Raw genomic sequence first — 17,087 nt, 5'->3', positions numbered from 1 at the left:
TCAAGAAACCAGTCTGAGATGATTCCAGCTTTATGACATGGCGCATTATCCTGCTGAAAGTAGCCATCAAAAGTTGGGTACATTGTGGTCATAAAGGGATGGACATGGTCAGCAACAATACTCAGGTAGGCTGTGGCGTTGCAACGATGCTCAATTGGTACCAAGGGGCCCAAAGAGTGCCAAGAAAATATTTCCCACACCATGACACCACCACCACCAGCCTGAACCGTTGATACAAGGCAGGATGGATCCTTGCTTTCATGTTGTAGACGCCAAATTCTGACCCTACCATCCGAATGTCGCAGCAGAAATCGAGACTCATCAGACCAGGCAACGTTTTTCCAATCTTCTATTGTCCAATTTCGATGAGCTTGTGCAAATTGTAGCCTCAGTTTCCTGTTCTTAGCTGAAAGGAGTGGCACCCGGTGTGGTCTTCTGCTGCTGTAGCCCATCTGCCTCAAAGTTCGACGTACTGTGCGTTCAGAGATGCTCTTCTGCCCACCTTGGTTGTAACGGGTGGTTATTTGAGTCACTGTTGCCCTTCTATCAGCTCGAACCAGTCTGGCCATTCTCCTCTGACCTCTGGCATCAACAAGGCATTTCCGCCCACAGAACTGCCGCTCACTGGATGTTTTTTTCTTTTTCGGACCATTCTCTGTAAACCCTAGAGATGGTTGTGCGTTAAAATCCCAGTAGATTAGCAGTTTCTGAAATACTCAGACCAGCCCTTCTGGCACCAACAATCATGCCACGTTCAAAGTCACTCAAATCACCTTTCTTCCCCATACTGATGCTCGGTTTGAACTGCAGGAGATTGTCTTGACCATGTCTACATGCCTAAATGCACTGAGTTGCCGCCATGTGATTGGCTGCTTAGAAATTAAGTGTTAACGAGCAGTTGGACAGGTGTACCTAATAAAGTGGCCGGTGAGTGTAATATATAGTTCACTCAAAAATGAAAATTCTGTCATCATTTACTCACCCGCATGTCAAACAAAGGGCCAGACTTATAAACTGCTTGCGCCAGCACAAACCCTTATTTGGAGTTATAAAACTACTGTCAGGATTTACTAAAGACACGCAGTGAAAAATTAGCGCTGAAAAGGTGTGGACAGGGTTATTTTTGCGGCTGACCATATTGCATGCATGAGCTTCCATTTCAGACGCAAAATTTATGGGACGAGAATATTCAAACGAATCATGCAGGGTGATTTTCTAAGGTTTGCACTAGTCAATTTACTGGTATTTAAGCGATTATTTAAAGGGATACTCCACTTTTTTTGGAAATAGGCTCATTTTACCACTCCCCCAGAGTTAGACAGTTGGGTTTTACCGTTTTCGAATATCAGTAACCAGACAGGAAAATACTATGGAAGTCAATGAGACCAGAAACTGTCTGGTTACTGATATTCTTCTAAATATCAAAAAATCGGCTGAATGCATTTGAAAACGGTAAAAGTCAACTGTTTAACTCTGGGGGAGTGGTAAAATGAACCTATTTTCAAAAAAAAAAAAAAAGTGGAGTATCGCTTTAACGCCCCCCAAAAAAGCATATCTTAAACCAGATGATAATGTGTGTTGCTCTAGGTAGATTTTTCACTCCCATCTGAGCTTTTTTGGTTTTGAACTAGGCTTATGTCATGCAAATTTGCCATGTTTAGCCCTAAATTTAATATATCGTATGTCAATCTATTAGGACAAAAAACTAGTTCTATATGACTTTTAAAGATCACTTTGTATGAGTAACAGACTAGGATTCGCATCATTCACTAAAAATTTTGCCATTTACTGTATAGCTTTTAAATCTCATTTGCTTATATACAGTAACAACCCAGTTTTGGAGTTTGACAGCCCCTTACTTTGATTGATCATACAGCTCTGATATTTTTGTGTAACAAATGCAGGATTTTGAAATGATGACATAATGTTCATTCTAGGGTGAACTATTGATTTCAAATTCCGTACATTCAGCAATAATTCAGAAAACTAGTTTCTTCCAGATTGAGGGTAAAAAGCTAGTTGACACCTAATAAGGTCAACCTAAGTGACCTTTGCACACAAACCTGAAAACGTGCTGAAAGAAGGATGAAAGAAAGAACAGAAAAGTTTGCTTCGTATTGTGAATGTTTCGCCCCTTCAGCATAAAAAACAGTTAAAGTTTAGTCTCAGTTATAGTTGCACATATGAGTTAATGATAAGAAGGAATTGTTCCAATCAAAAGAACTTGACATGTCAAATTGTGCAGGAACTAAAAAATAAACCAATCGAATAAATTGGATTGGTAAAAAAAAAAAATGACCCTTTTGGCTTAATAAGGGAGAGAACATGTGACAGGCAGAAACTGTGTGTAATATTTTATGACCCAAACGACAGAATAATGTTCTTTCGCAACAGCGATTCCAGACGGGCAGCAATAACATTCCTCTCATTGATGACTCCACTGCAATAAAATCGGCAACAGCGCTCTGTAACATCCAATATGCACTAATAAATGAAATTACAAACAAATGACACATTATGCAGGAAAGAACATAAGGTGAGAGGGGTGGATGAAGAGAAATGAATGGGAGGGGGGTGATACAGCTTATGATGACAACAACATACAGTATAAGCATACCTATATAGACCACGTCCACTTCCACAGGCTCTGAAATATTCTTCCCCAGGGCGTTAGTGGCCACCACGGTGATGTTATAGTTGACCCAAAGCGATGTGTCATTTTTGTTGAAGAAACACGAGTTCTCGCCCGCGGTTCTGTAATCGGGGCACTCGTAGACCGTCTCGGAGCTGAACATGACAGATATCAACAGACAGATTTACACTTAACAACTGAAATGATACAGACACCAGAATAAATGATGAACATTTCGAAAAGATAGCCAACCATAATACTCAAAACTCATGATGTTACCATCAAAAGATGAACTAAACTTCATCACTATACTTTTCATTTAAAAATGTATGTTTGGGCCAAAAAAGAAAATGAGTTTCTCATTGTTTAGCCCATGTCTGTTAGCTTTAAAAGTAATCTAAACTACAATTCAAAAGTTTGGGGTTAATAATATATTTTTAAGAGATCATTTATTTTAAAATTGATCAAAAGTGACATACTTTTACATGATTACAAAATAAAAAATGCTACATTTGAACTTTCTAAAATGTATCACAATTTCTACAAAAATATGAAGCAGCACAACTGTTTACAAAATTGGTAATATGAAATGTTTGTTGAGATGCTACTCAGCATATTACCATGATTTCTGAAGGATCATGTGACAATGAAGCAAACAATTTAACAATTTTAGGTTCTGGGAACGTTATAGTTTTTGGTTCCCAGAACGTTCACTATTGGTTCCCCAGGAAAGTTTTCTTAACGTAAACAGAATGTTCCCTTAAGGTTAGGGGAATGTTCTGGGAACGTTCCCTGTACGTTCTCCTTAGGTTATAAAATTAAACCTAAAAATAACCTACAGGGAACGTTCCCAGAACGTTCTTATTTGGTTCCCAAAAAAATAACCAAATAGGAACCATACAGGAACGTTAGGGGAACATTCTGTGTTTGCTGGGCTGGAGTAATGATGCAGATAATTCAGTTTTGACATCATAGGAGTAAATTACATTTGAAAATTAAAAACAAAGTTATTTTAAACTGTAGTAATATTTCACAATATTACAGTTGTAATGTATTTTTGATTCAATAAAAGCAGTGAGCATTAGAGACTACTGTAAATTCAATAACATAAAAACAATATTACCAACCCCAAAACTACAGTAGTTTAGTGTACTTTACTCCTTAAAGTTGACTAAATAAACCTTTTTTTTTTTTTTTACAGTGAATGTACAGTCTTTCTGGGAAAATGGACCAAAAATATTGACAGTTCATCTTCCCTGCAGGGGTGTATGAAACATTTTGTAAATGTATCCAAACAACATTACAAGCTAATTTCATACTGCACCCTTGGAATATTATAACTCAGCACATTCTTCACATGAGAACTGTACGAACATAAATTCTCTGAACTCCTCTTGGTGTGGCATTACACGGTATTACTGTAGGTTTGATCTGTTTGTTTACAGTTCTTGGCGAATCTCAAAGCCATAATGTTGGCATAACACTTCATGGATCTGCTCTGGTGAAAATCGGAGTAAATTATATTTGGCAGGGTGTGTGGGCACGTTTGTGTTGGCTGAAAGCAAGTCATGTATATCTTTCGGATTAGTTCCTGTTTGAGCTCAGAAACAGACAAATAAACACATGGCAGAGAACATCTACTTTAAAACACTCATTACTGGAGAGGAAAGGGCAAGACAAAGAAAAGATGCTCATTAAACACTGAAGCTAGAAAGGAAATGCTTTGTTGGCTCTAGAAAAGGAAAAAGAATAGAGTCTGACTTTTCTAGACGGTAGTAGAGGGCGTAGGTGGTTGGCAGACCCCCGTCATCTCCAGGCTCCCACCAGCAGGTGAAGGTCTCCTTCTCTGGAGAGCGACAGCTTGTGAGTCTGGGTTTGCCTGGGGAACTGACACCTGCGGATATATATCGTGCTCATTTAGACTGCATAGAGAATCCGGAAGTCTAATTCGCCCACTGGTTCCTTCAAGATTTCTCTGTAGGTTTTTACAACGTTTTTTTTTTTTCAATTTATGAGTAAAATAAAGTCTGTGGTAAACATAACTTGACGACAGGCTACTATGACATTTTGTGCTACAGTGTTACACTGCACACACTCACACCCCAAGCTTTTCTGGTTACTTTTTTTAAAAAAACATATGTTTTCAAAAATTGCTTTTTGCTATGGGTGTGTGCGTAATTTAAGTTGTAGGACAAAACTTCAAAGTACAGTCAAGTTATGTATCCCACAGGCTTTATTTTACTCATAAATTGAAGAACCCCATTATAAAACCCCCAACACGTTCTCATCCCAAAGCGCCATATAGGACGCTTTTGCAAAAGCGTAAATATCCAACGCACATGGCACCCTTTAACGTCAAATGAGACGCTTCGGTTAATGGTTAAGTTTAGGTATGGTGTAGGGTAAGGGTTAGACCACTAGGGGGCGCCTTCTGCCCAAATATATCTGCGTCTCATTTCACGTTAAAGGGTGCCATGTGCGTTGGATATTTACGCTTTTGCAAAAGCGTCTTATATGGCGCTTTGGGATATGAAAATTTTGAAGAAACCAGTGGCGAATTAGTCTTCCACGACACATTTAAGTCACCATGATATCAAGATTGATAGCTATTATTTTTATGGAATATAGTATTTTTTGATTTATTTTTGAATTAATGTGCACTTGTAATCTTATTTTTTCTGATAAAGCGAAGGCGGGACAAACTGTCACTCACGTGACATCGCTAACGACAATCATCCAATGAATCGACGGACCAAATCAAGTCCAGCCCAACATTTTTTCTTGTTCAAGAAGCCACTTCCTTCTAATACACGTCACAATAGGGAAGAAAAGTCTAAAATCTCAACTTCCATTTCATCCATTTACATAATGTAAAATAGATATTTTTTGTATGTAAATGAAATGATATGATATTTGTATGTAAATGAAATCATATTCAATTCATTGTGAAAAGGATTTACTCTAATTTGTTTGCTTTGCATTGCATTAATAAGGCCTATGATACACTGTTCACGAATATACAAACAAAAATGGTATACTTTTAAGCGCTTCAGCATATTAGAATAATTTCTGAAGGATCATGTGCCACTGAAGACTGATTTGGTGCTCAAAAATATTCCGTGCAATTATCAATGTTGAAAACAATTTAATATTTTTTTGTGAAAACCGATTAAAAAAAATAAAATAAAAAAAATCTAAAAATAAAAGCCTTTATATAAAAATTCACTTTAATTTTCATGTTTTGTGTCACTCTCATCATGTTTTGCATTCACTTCTTTACTAAATCTAACTGACCCCAAACATTTGAATGATAGTGTATGTGTAAAGATAAAGTTAGTCAAGTTGAACTGCTAGGTTCATAAGCAATAACACTGCTCACCTGCTGCTTGTGATATTAAATTGGTAATAAAGGTCAAAATCAGCACGGCCCCAGAGTTCCTCATTGTCCCTGATGGCTTCTAAACCCCTCAGATCTGTCATGAGAGATAAGAGAAAAAGCGGGATATTAGATCTTTATGATTTCCATTGGCATAAAGAGCCCAGATAATTCTTTAATAGATGGGGGAAATACTGTGAAAGATGTTTATAATAAATACATCTTACAAATATAAATGTGACAAAAATGAAAGACAGAAATACAGGTTGTTGAGGAGAGCAGCTGCCATAAGTGTAATTGATTCTCACGTGTTAGCCTTCTGTGTTTACAGTATAAACATGAGATTATGTTAATGTGGGACCATTCCAATGAAACAGACATTGGACAAAACAAAGACATATTTATTTGGAAAACGTTCTTTGTCACCTGTCACCTGAAAATATCTACTGCTTACAAACCAGAGCAATCGAATATGCCTCTATGATATTTTGAATATGATCCATGAAGAAAAAGCAGTAAAAGTTCACATTAAAATAAAATAACATAAATTATTTTTTTGCATTAGCATTTGCTCTTAAATTGTTTGTTTGATCAGATTGGATTTCATTATTTAAATATTTTTTCTTGGAACAATGTTCGCTCCCCTGAGAAACTTAAACGCAAAGTTTCTTGAGGGGGAAAACATTTTGCGTGCGAATGCAAAATCATTGACTTACTGTATATTTTTTTTAACCTCCCCCCTAGGCTCAATACATCTTTCAACACTTTCTCAATCATTAGTTCCTTCAGTGCTTCTTATCATTAGAGAACAGGAGCAAGATCAGTTCAACTCATTGTTACAACAAATAAGGTACTATCTATATTTTATGAGGTTTTGCAACCAATTGACTACCAATTAAAAATATAGCGGTCATCAAACTGCCACTTTCTACATTTTACATGCAAAGGACAATGGAAGAAAAGACTTATATTGGCATATATGAAACCTTCCAGTAAGAATTGCTCAACTCATAAAATAGGCAGACAGATCCATGCCTCCAATAAAAGGTCTAAAGTTCTACTTTACTATTTTCAACTTGAATTTTCATCAAAAAAGACACACACAGCAAAACAAATAGTCTAATGTTAAGCTAATGCAAGATATTAAACTTAAATAAGGAATATGATTACATTTTTTATCAGCTCTTTTATCAGCTCCAGGTTCTAAGTTTATAAATGAATATATATATATATATATATATATATATATATATATATATATATATATATATATTAGGGCTGGGCAACGAAATAAAAGTTTAAGTTTAATCCAAAATAAAAGTTTGTGTTTGCATAATATATGTGTGTGTAGTGTGTATAATTATTTTGTATATATAAATACACACACATGCATGTATGTATTTAAGAAATATTTCCATGTATATAATTTATATACATTTATACACAATTAATATTATGTATAAATATAAATATTTGATATATTAAGAACACATTTTTTCTTAAATATATACAGTATATGCATGTGCATATGCAAAAAACTTTATACTATATAGTGAGCTCGCCATTTTGTAGTGCTGTCCGAATGTATAGTGATGATTATTATACCCTATATAGTCCACTCAATGTATCCCAGAATGCATTTTGAAAAGTAGTGTACAACCGATGGTCACTAACCTAAGCCCTACATACCATCATGCATTGCGCCGATCGTAAAAATAAGTTATGTGTGGAGTCGCGCATTATAACAAAAACTGCCAGAAATCACTTTTAGTTTTTAAATTTTGGAGAAATAAGCTCAATATAATGTAATTTATTTATTTTTAAAAATCTATTTAGCCCAGGGCCGGCTCGGCACCAGCTGACAGATGATGTAATCAACGGCGCCGAGAGATGATCGAGTATGATCTCACTATATAGTGCTCTGCTCTCTACCCCCAACATAGGGGGTAGGGAGTAGTGGTTTGAGTGGAGATTTCGGACACAGCATCAGTCTTCACTACACTACCCAGAATCCTTCTCGTCTCCACACATGAACTCACTCCCTCAATCATCCACCATTGTCTTTATCATCTGTCACCTGTCCTGTACATTTGTATTTAGTTCCTTCAGTTCCTTGAGTGCCCTGACCGTCATTCTGTACCTGAGTTTTGATTATTTATATATATTCAATTAATCTTTTTTTCCCTTTTGCTTTGGTACAAACAAAGAAACTGGAATGGAAACAGGAATAAACAAGAGCAGCAGGACAAAAAAAGGAAAGGTCAGAGAACAAAAGGTTGAAAATCTCTAATGAATATTCATGAGCAACCTGAGCAGCCAAGACACACAAGCAACAAGTAAGTCTAATGATTTTAGTAAATCACTGATCATTTTTAGCACTAATGTTATTTAGTGCCAAGTCATACAGGTGCAAATAGTGAAACAACAGTGTGTTGAGTTTGAATTAAGGGGGTCTAAAGTGTTTAAATGTATACCAAACATGGGTGGTTGCCTACTTTGAATCACTAAAACACATACGTCTAATCGTTTATTATTCTTTAAGGAAACCCACAATTTGACCACTAATTGTCTGTATAGGTCCAATGTGCATAATGAGTTATGGGCCAAGGCTTTGAGCAAAATACCTGAGCAATAATGCAAAAAGTTCAGACAGTGCAATTTAGGTTGTGGAGAAATGTGGTATTTTTGTCAGGAAAAACTATTCAGAACTTCTGAAGTATGTTACCTAACCTACGGCTTTGAATCAACTTGCAAAGACCTCAAAGTTTGCCTGTGCATGTAACTGAGCTCTCTAAAGTCCAAATCTATTGCTCATCTTTCCAATTGATTCCCAGTGCTCATACTAATAATTCTCAAATAAAGTAGACAAGAAGTCCTGACTCATACTGGCAAACAAACATGATTAAGACAATTCTCTGGAAACTTGTTACCAGAGAATTTTCCTAAGCATTTAGCCATTAGCTTGACAACACAAGCTAATCAATCACAGTGTGTATTTTCTGCTTTGGCATGCAGGTTCTTTTTTTTTCAACTAACGTATCAGTTTCTGTCAGCTTTTTATAATATGCAAATACATTTGGCATCTGACTCCTCCGGAATCGGCTCAATCTTCAGTTTACCATTAATCTGATGACAAAAATAAGCACTAAGCACATGGAAAGCATGATATTAGGACAGCAGATTTGAGATAGACATAAACATGACAGATAGCAAATGAGAACTTTTATTTCCCCCGGTGAACTGGGTGGCACCACAGATTAAAAAAAAGAAAGAAAAAAAGCTTCTCCAGCTGGCATTTTCTTCATATCTGATTACGTAAGAGATTATATCATCATAAACAGAAAGACCAGGTCCAACTGTCGATTGAAGGAGGACGCTGGATTGTTGTTGTTTTTTTATTGCTGAAAAATTGCAACGGCTTGGGATCTTATGTGCTGATTTGGTGCTCAATTATATCAAGTACTATTGACACTCTACTCAATTATTAAATCAAGTTTTTAATGCTGTTAACATGTCTATGTAGTGTATTTTAAAACAAACTATGAGCAAATGTATCAGTCAACACCATTTCAGAGTATTTTCTCCTTAAAACTGCAGACTCAAAAAACGCGGTTTGAAACCGCCCGTTTCAAAGTGCCAAAAACAAGTTACCAGGGTTGCCAGGTTTGCCAACCCAATTGCTATTCAAAACCTGCCCATTCACAACCACGTTCTGGAGGGTTCCCCGCAGTAATACAAACCTGGCCCTAAATTATGAACATAAATGGCCATTTGGGATGTCGTCAGAGTAGTCTGGGTTTCCCCATGCTGCCTTCCCTCAGTGTGTTTTTATTCAAGCTGAAAGGCAGTATGGTGACCAGATTTTCGCCTCATTTAGGAAACCAATCACAGAACGAGGAGGGAGCACCAAGACGATGACGACATCTATTCGACATAACAAAGCAGTTTGTTTATTTCTATGGATTCAACATGGCAGCAGACGCGAAGCTACCTTTTGATGCAGCCTTAGATATTATTCGAAGTAGTTTAAATACAAGTTTATTTTTTAACGCCGCTTTTGGCGTCAAACTTCGCGAGATCCCAGTCGTTATTGTTGCCTCGCCATTAATCGCCCTAATGGAGGACCAGGTACAGGAGGCGGTCAACCTTGGAATATCTGCCGTTCAGATGTGTCCCGAGCAAGCGGCAACATTCTAATCTGAAAAATGAAGCCTACCCGGAAAAGCGAAAAACTGCAATACATCGAAAATCCACTAGAGGCCGGTCCCAAAAGGGAGCAAATGTCCATTTACCATTTTAAAATGTCTGTTTTGCCTGTAGACTACCTACTGTGGTTGTTACAGTGCCACTAAGTTGTGTTGCTTTTCAATATCAATATACAGCTACCGCTTTAGTAGCTTAAGTTTCAGCTGTGCTCACGTACCCGATTAAAGTTGTTGACACTTCAGTCATTAAATTAAATTTTTACAATTTTTAAACTTGTGAAGTACAAGCGCAAATAACAACTTCAATATCTATGTTAAACTGTACTTAATACTTGTGTTTTTCTAATTGAAACGATTGGCTATGAGCTACGTACAGGCGCATTTGATAGACATTCTTAGCACCCAATTAACGGCGCCGGATATTCGTAAACCACGCCTCGAATACGAGAAAATTAACATGTGGTTCTCAGACCCAAGTCTCAACGAGAATTGGCGTTAGCAAGGCTATCGTCAGAGCCCATGCCTGTAAAATCTAACGGACCTGTGGAAGGTCCAATTCCATTTGGAATTTGCTGGTTGTACTACTACTTCACTTTCCTTACTTTTTAAGCTTGACTACTGCCACCTAGTGATAAGTCATACAAATCGTATAACATAGAAGATCATCAGATGCCCGTAAGCCATCATGTTTGCTTTCCTTTTTTTTGTTAAAGTATATATTAGTAACAACAACAAAGACAAAAAAAAAAAACACTTAAAAACTGATTGAGTGGAGGCGAGGACTAATTTGCATATTTACTGTGTATACTAAATTAAGCAAAGGTGTAGAGAAATTATTTTCACAGGAAATATGTCATTATGTCATGTTGATGATCAAAGATGAGTTTTAACCAATGAAATAATTGCTAAATTCGGAACACACAAAAATACTAGCACTTTTAATACACTGCCTCTAAACTGTCATCTAATTGGTTTGTTGTGTATTAACCTAACTAATTGGCAATTAGTCAGTAAAGATATAAAGGTGTGCGGATTGCTGACCCTTTAATCTTCAAAACAGATTCCTGGGATGAGTTTAATCCAGTATCACAACCACATATATAGCACAGAAGTACATGTCTTACTGTGATGTGTATATGCCATTTATTATGTCATCAAAAAGAAAATTATTGTTGGTCTTCAATCATAACACATTATTTCAATGCATTTATGCCAAGAAATGAACATCAAAACAGACAGGTAGAAGCATAGCAAGACCTTTCCAAAGATGACGAGCAGCAAAAGGTGACAACCAGAAGCATTGATCTTGCATTGATTTATTGACTTGTATATGTGCTGAATGCTTGTCTATAGGCAAACAAATGGTGCACTCTGAACTGTTGCAGAAAAGGAACTGACAATCACTGGCTTGTTACTTCTTAATCACGTACAATGAGAATTCAGACACTGTGGTGCCTGTGCTGACAGCAAGTAAGAATATAATCATCTACATCTAGCAATAGTTTCCCGCCACACATTTGTCGTATATGTTCCTGTTGGCACTATCCACTGTCTAACGCTTTGATTTTAAGAATGTTCCGTTTGATCTGATAATTGGCATTAGAAGATTGCCTTCCTACTGTTTACAGCTATCTTACATAACTTCCAAGTGGGGGTAAGCCGCTAAGCCGGGCGAACACTAGCAAGCATGGGCTTGTTGTCAAGTATCTAAACGTATCTAAAGATTATCTAGCAGCCCGTGCTCTCACCCACCCCGACTCTTGTATTCCATTTCTGTTCCCTATAATTCCATAGATAGACCTCTGAGAGGTCTTGCTGGCATTAGGAATTAATGTTCTCAGGTTAAAGCTATGAAAAGATCTAGGAGGATTACCTGACCTAATTTTACCCCATCATGTATGTACAGAAGGTTTTACATTTAAACGTTGCATTGCGAGGAATTAAACAGGACCTATGATGCTTTTTTTTTTTTTTTTTTTTTACATTTTCTACTTTCTTTAGTGTGTAATGTTGCTGTTTGAGCAGGAAAAAGGTCTACAAAGTTATATATCAGCTCTATATCAGTTCTGAACTCCCTGAAACGCCTTGATTGTAGTCTTGAGTTTTCTACCGGACCTGGTTGAGCTAGTAGTGTGTTGTCACCATGTCCAAGAGATGCTGTTTTTCTTTTTTCAATGGTCTTTTTTCAAGGGTTATGGTAAGGGGTATAATATTTCTAAAACACGCTCGAAGCAGTAGACCAATCACAACACACTGATCCAGTTGACCAATCAGACCACACTGCTCTTTTTGGAAGGAGGGGGTCCATAGAGACAGGAACTAAATAGAGAGTGTTACTGACAGACTGTTAAGAGAGGCCACTTTAACCTTTGACCCACTTTCGCCTTCAGAACTGCCTTAATTCTATGTGGCATTGATCCAATAAGGTGCTGAAAGCATTCTTTAGAAATATTGGCCCATATTGATGGGATATAGCATTTTGCAGTTGATGGAGATTTGTGGGATGCACATCCAAGGCATGAAGCTCTTGTGCCACATGTGACTTTGGGGGTCATTTTAGTACAGTGAACTCATTGTTATGTTCAAGAAACCATTTTGAAATGATTTAAGCTTTGTGACATGGTGCGTTATCCTGCTGGAAGTAGCCATCAGAGGATGAAGGTCAGAAACAATGCTCAGGTAGGCCGTGGCATTTAAATGGTGCCCAATTGCCACTATTGGGGCCTAAAGTGTGCCAAGAAAACATCACTACACATCATTACACCACCACCACCACCAGCCTGCACTGTGGTAACAAGGCATGATGGATCCATGTTCTCATTCTGTTTACACCAAAGTCTGACTCTACCATATGAATGTCTCAACAGAAATCGAGACTCATTGGACCAGGCAACATTTTTCCACTCTTCAATTTTGGTGTGCTCTAGCAAATTGTAGCCTCTTTTTCCTATTTGTAGTGGAGATGAGTGGTACCCTGTGGGGTCTTCAAGGTGTGCGAGTTGTGGCTTCACAAATGCTTTGCTGCATACATCGTGGTTATTTCAGTCAAAGTTGCTCTTCTATCAGCTTGAATCAGGCCCATTCTCCTCTGACCTCTAGCATCAACAAGGCATTTTCACCCACAGGACTGCCGCATACTGGATGTTTTTCCCTTTTCACACCATTCTTTGTAAACCCTAGAAATGGTTGTGTGTGAAAATCCCAGTAACTGAGCAGATTGTGAAATACTCTGACAGACCCGTCCGGCACCAACTACCATGCCACGCTCCAAATTGCTTAAATCACCTTTCTTTCCCATTCTGACATTCAGTTTGGAGTTCAGGAGATTGTCTTGACCAGGTCCACACCCCTAAATGCATTGAAGCAACTGCCATGTGATTGGTTGATTAGATAATTGCTTTAATAAGAAATTGAACTGGTGTTCCTAATAATCCTTTAGGTGAATGTATATGAATTTTTTTTTTTTTAAACCTACTCAAGCAGAACCCAAAAACAAAATCAAGAATTTGTAAAAGGGCATAATAGGTCAACTTTAAATTATTGTATTAAACAACACTTGGGCTAATGTATATTAACTATATAGTTCATTAGAAACAAAGCGCATACATATAGAATATGCGAATATAGAATGCAAACCTGTCAGAATGTTGTCAGAACTAGCATCTGTTTTTTACACATAAATTAGATTGCATGCAAGAATGCAAATGAATGGGGTCATGTATGTCATAGTTTGACAATTTTTGCAGAGCAATGAGATTAAAATGGTTGTTTCAGCACCAATCAGGAGATAGCTTAATCACCATTTTCCATTTAAAATGACCATTCAACCTATCACTGAAGATGGTAAAACATCGGTTCAGTCAAATAGATGATATGGTGCTTGTAGTCATGGCAATAAAATAAAATGTATTTTGCTTGTTCTTCTTGGTGGAAAAAAAGCCAAGGTGGTGAATCATATGACAGCAAGAGTGCATTAGAGAGTATAGTGAACATAATTGTATGTTTGAAGAAAATCAAAAAAGTTATATGCAATTAAACCTAATATTTTACTTCAAAAGTATTTGACACATAAATATTGCACTGTAGATAGAAACAAGAAAGTAAGAGGGAAAGGAATCTTCAAATTGATTTTTTAGAAAAAAAAAAGTTCCTATAAACTATTAAAAATAAATTTAACTGGAACAAAATTGCAAAAGTAATCCAGTATATTTTACTAAATGTTGAAACTTCAAAATTCTGCAAATCCAGTTTCACATTTTGGGATGTTTGGGATCTATAAACTGCATGTCGTCACATGCCAAACATCTGCCTAAGAAACACAATTAAAGATTTCCTAGAATGGGGCTTCTGTTAAGAAAGTATCCAGAATTTAGTGGAAAAGCAGGAAGCAATTCTCAAAGAGTTTCTCAAACAGAAACTGAAAACTTTCACAGTCGATTAACACTTTTTTTTTCGGACAGTTTATTGTGTTCAGACATTTGTCTGCAATGTGTTGTTCTTTCAATTGCTCTTTTCTCCAGCCCCCGCAGTGAAACTCTGCACCAGCTACACGATACATAACCATCCAACCCACGCCTTCTTCAGAGGTGTGAGCGGCGGTGTAGTGTTTCAGTATAGCGGGTGACATAGACCTGAAAGGTGATCAGCCGTGAGCCAAATCCAGACTAATGTTAGGGATTAGGATCATGATACTGTTGAGGGATGGACTTGTGTCTTTGGGGACATATCTAGTCATCCAGGTGGGTGGCGATGACTGCGTAAGGCTAATTCACAGCAAATCTCTAAAGTAGTCTGTCGTCATTCAGGTATAATCAGATCACATGGAGAGTGTAAACTCATGATACATTACTAATGACAAATGGCCCGAGAGATTTCGTAAAAGCTAGCTACAGTACTTGTTATAAAATATTACGTCATTGAAATAACAGGCTTGTCTTTTTTGAATTGCCTTTTTGTTAAAGGGATAGTTCACGCAACAAATTTCAATTTCAATATTAAATTACATTAAAATCAAACAGTTTGTTTGAATCACATTAGTTTAGTATACAAGTATAGTTCACCCAAAGATTACCATTCTGTCATCATTTACTGCTGTTCCAAACTTTTCTTTCTTCCGCAGAATGCAAAAGAAGATATTTCTAGAGAATGTTTTTCCCCCATACAATGAAAGTCTATGGGGTCCAAAACATTGGACATCCAAAATTGCTCGAATTTTGTGAATCAAAGAATCAAATCGTCATACAGATTTAGAACAGCATCTACAATAGGTAGACAACCAGAATGAGTTTTTTACCGCCGCAGTTCTGCCGCGGCGGTAAAATTTGGGGTGTTTTGCTGCCTTTTGCCGCTAAGAGGCGCTACAATTACAGAATTTTTTTGTGTAATCTGCAGCCGTGCCGCGGCTCATTCAGAGCGATTGAAAGCTGGTAGCCGATTAATTCAAGTAAAACGTAGTTTAATTAATTAATCACAATATTGAAATTAAATTGAAAAAAAAAATTAAAACTTAAAACATCGCAGAAACATATTAGGCTACATCAATGAGGCTTATAAGACGATAATGCAATGTGATTAATGTAAGTGAGTATTGTGACACAATTGTAATTTTTGGGTGAACTATCATTTAAAGAGAAAATATTCACTTCAATTGTAGTTAGTTTCCAGTTAATTGTTTGATTTTAATGTAATTTAATATTTGATTTGTTACACTATATCAATGAAGAGGTACTATAATGTGTGAGTTGCATTATGAATCAGTCTCATCTGAATTTGATATAAATCATGCTATTATAAACTGCCTAAAAGAGATTCAAAACACAAAGAAAAGAGTAGCACGTGCACAGAGCCTAAAATACACTTCGTTAGTATAGATACACATCAACAATTGTTATTGTTGATGGAATAACACAACACCTTAGATTAACAACTGTTAAACGGTGAAACCAGTCAGACTAGCTCTCTAACATCTTCCCCTGCAGACAAATATCAGCATTTGTGGTTGTGAAATCATGTTTCTGCAAGACCGAGGATTCATTCCTGGTTGCAACGCTTTCCTCAAATTTCTACAATTCAACATTACTCCATTAATCTGCTCATGACTTCTAATTTCAGAGTTTCTTTGACAGCTTGTTACAAGGTGTTGTCATTAAAGGAATAGTTCACTTAAAAATGATAATTCTGTCATAATTTACTCACCATGAAGTTGTTTCAAACCTGTATGAATTTCTCTCTTCTGCTGAACACAAAGGAAATTATTTAGAAGAATGTCAGAAATCAAACAACTGATAGCCTACCCCATTGATTTCCAAAATAAATATTATTTTGAAGTGAACTATTCCTTTAAATTATTTGCATTCAACTAATTGCAGTGAATTACTTGCGTTCCATTTTTTTAAAGAAAAAAAAAGCTCTCTTTTTTAAGTACTTTATAGTCACGTTTGTCACGTTCTAAAAAGGACAAAAAAACTATAATAGTCCATATATGCACTATATCAAGTCTTCCAAAAACATGCAATGGATTTTTAGAAGGAACAGAATAGAATTTTAATTATTCAATGAAAATCTTCCTAACCACCGAAGCTTTAATCTAAACTGCAGTTATGTGGGAAACAGCTGTGTGAAATTATCATTTTTACTCAAGGAAAAAAAAAATACAGTTTTGCAACAACATGAAGGTGAGTAAATAAAATGTTGGGGTGAACTATACTATAAGCTATGTTCTGGCATGTAAAAAAAAAAAAAAAAAAACAAGTAACTGCCAAACCAAACTGAGTAAACCGTCAAAGATTATTCATTCGGAAGTGCAAACAATGACTCAACAACATCATCACTCTGACATGGGATCCGTTCCAGACCTGACGATACCGAGCAATAA

At 36.6% G+C, this 17,087-nt stretch overlaps 1 protein-coding gene across 1 annotated transcript in view; it reads right to left on the bottom strand.

The window, feature by feature from the left end:
- Positions 1 to 17,087, bottom strand: part of prlra (prolactin receptor a) — a 31,169-nt gene that overhangs the window by 8,785 nt on the left and 5,297 nt on the right. The window contains exons 2-4 of the mRNA XM_039688324.2: positions 6,012 to 6,105; positions 4,394 to 4,526; positions 2,618 to 2,787 (exon numbers count right to left, since the gene is read on the bottom strand). Of these exons, the coding sequence (XP_039544258.2) occupies positions 2,618 to 2,787; positions 4,394 to 4,526; positions 6,012 to 6,075 (367 nt within the window). The 5' untranslated portion in view covers positions 6,076 to 6,105. The remainder of the gene's footprint in view (positions 1 to 2,617; positions 2,788 to 4,393; positions 4,527 to 6,011; positions 6,106 to 17,087) is intronic.

Source organism: Pimephales promelas, chromosome 19, assembly GCF_988280905.1.
Source record: "Pimephales promelas chromosome 19, fPimPro1.hap1.1, whole genome shotgun sequence".
Classification (NCBI taxonomy): Eukaryota; Metazoa; Chordata; class Actinopteri; order Cypriniformes; family Leuciscidae; genus Pimephales; species Pimephales promelas.
This window is presented reverse-complemented; position numbering and strand designations above follow the sequence as displayed.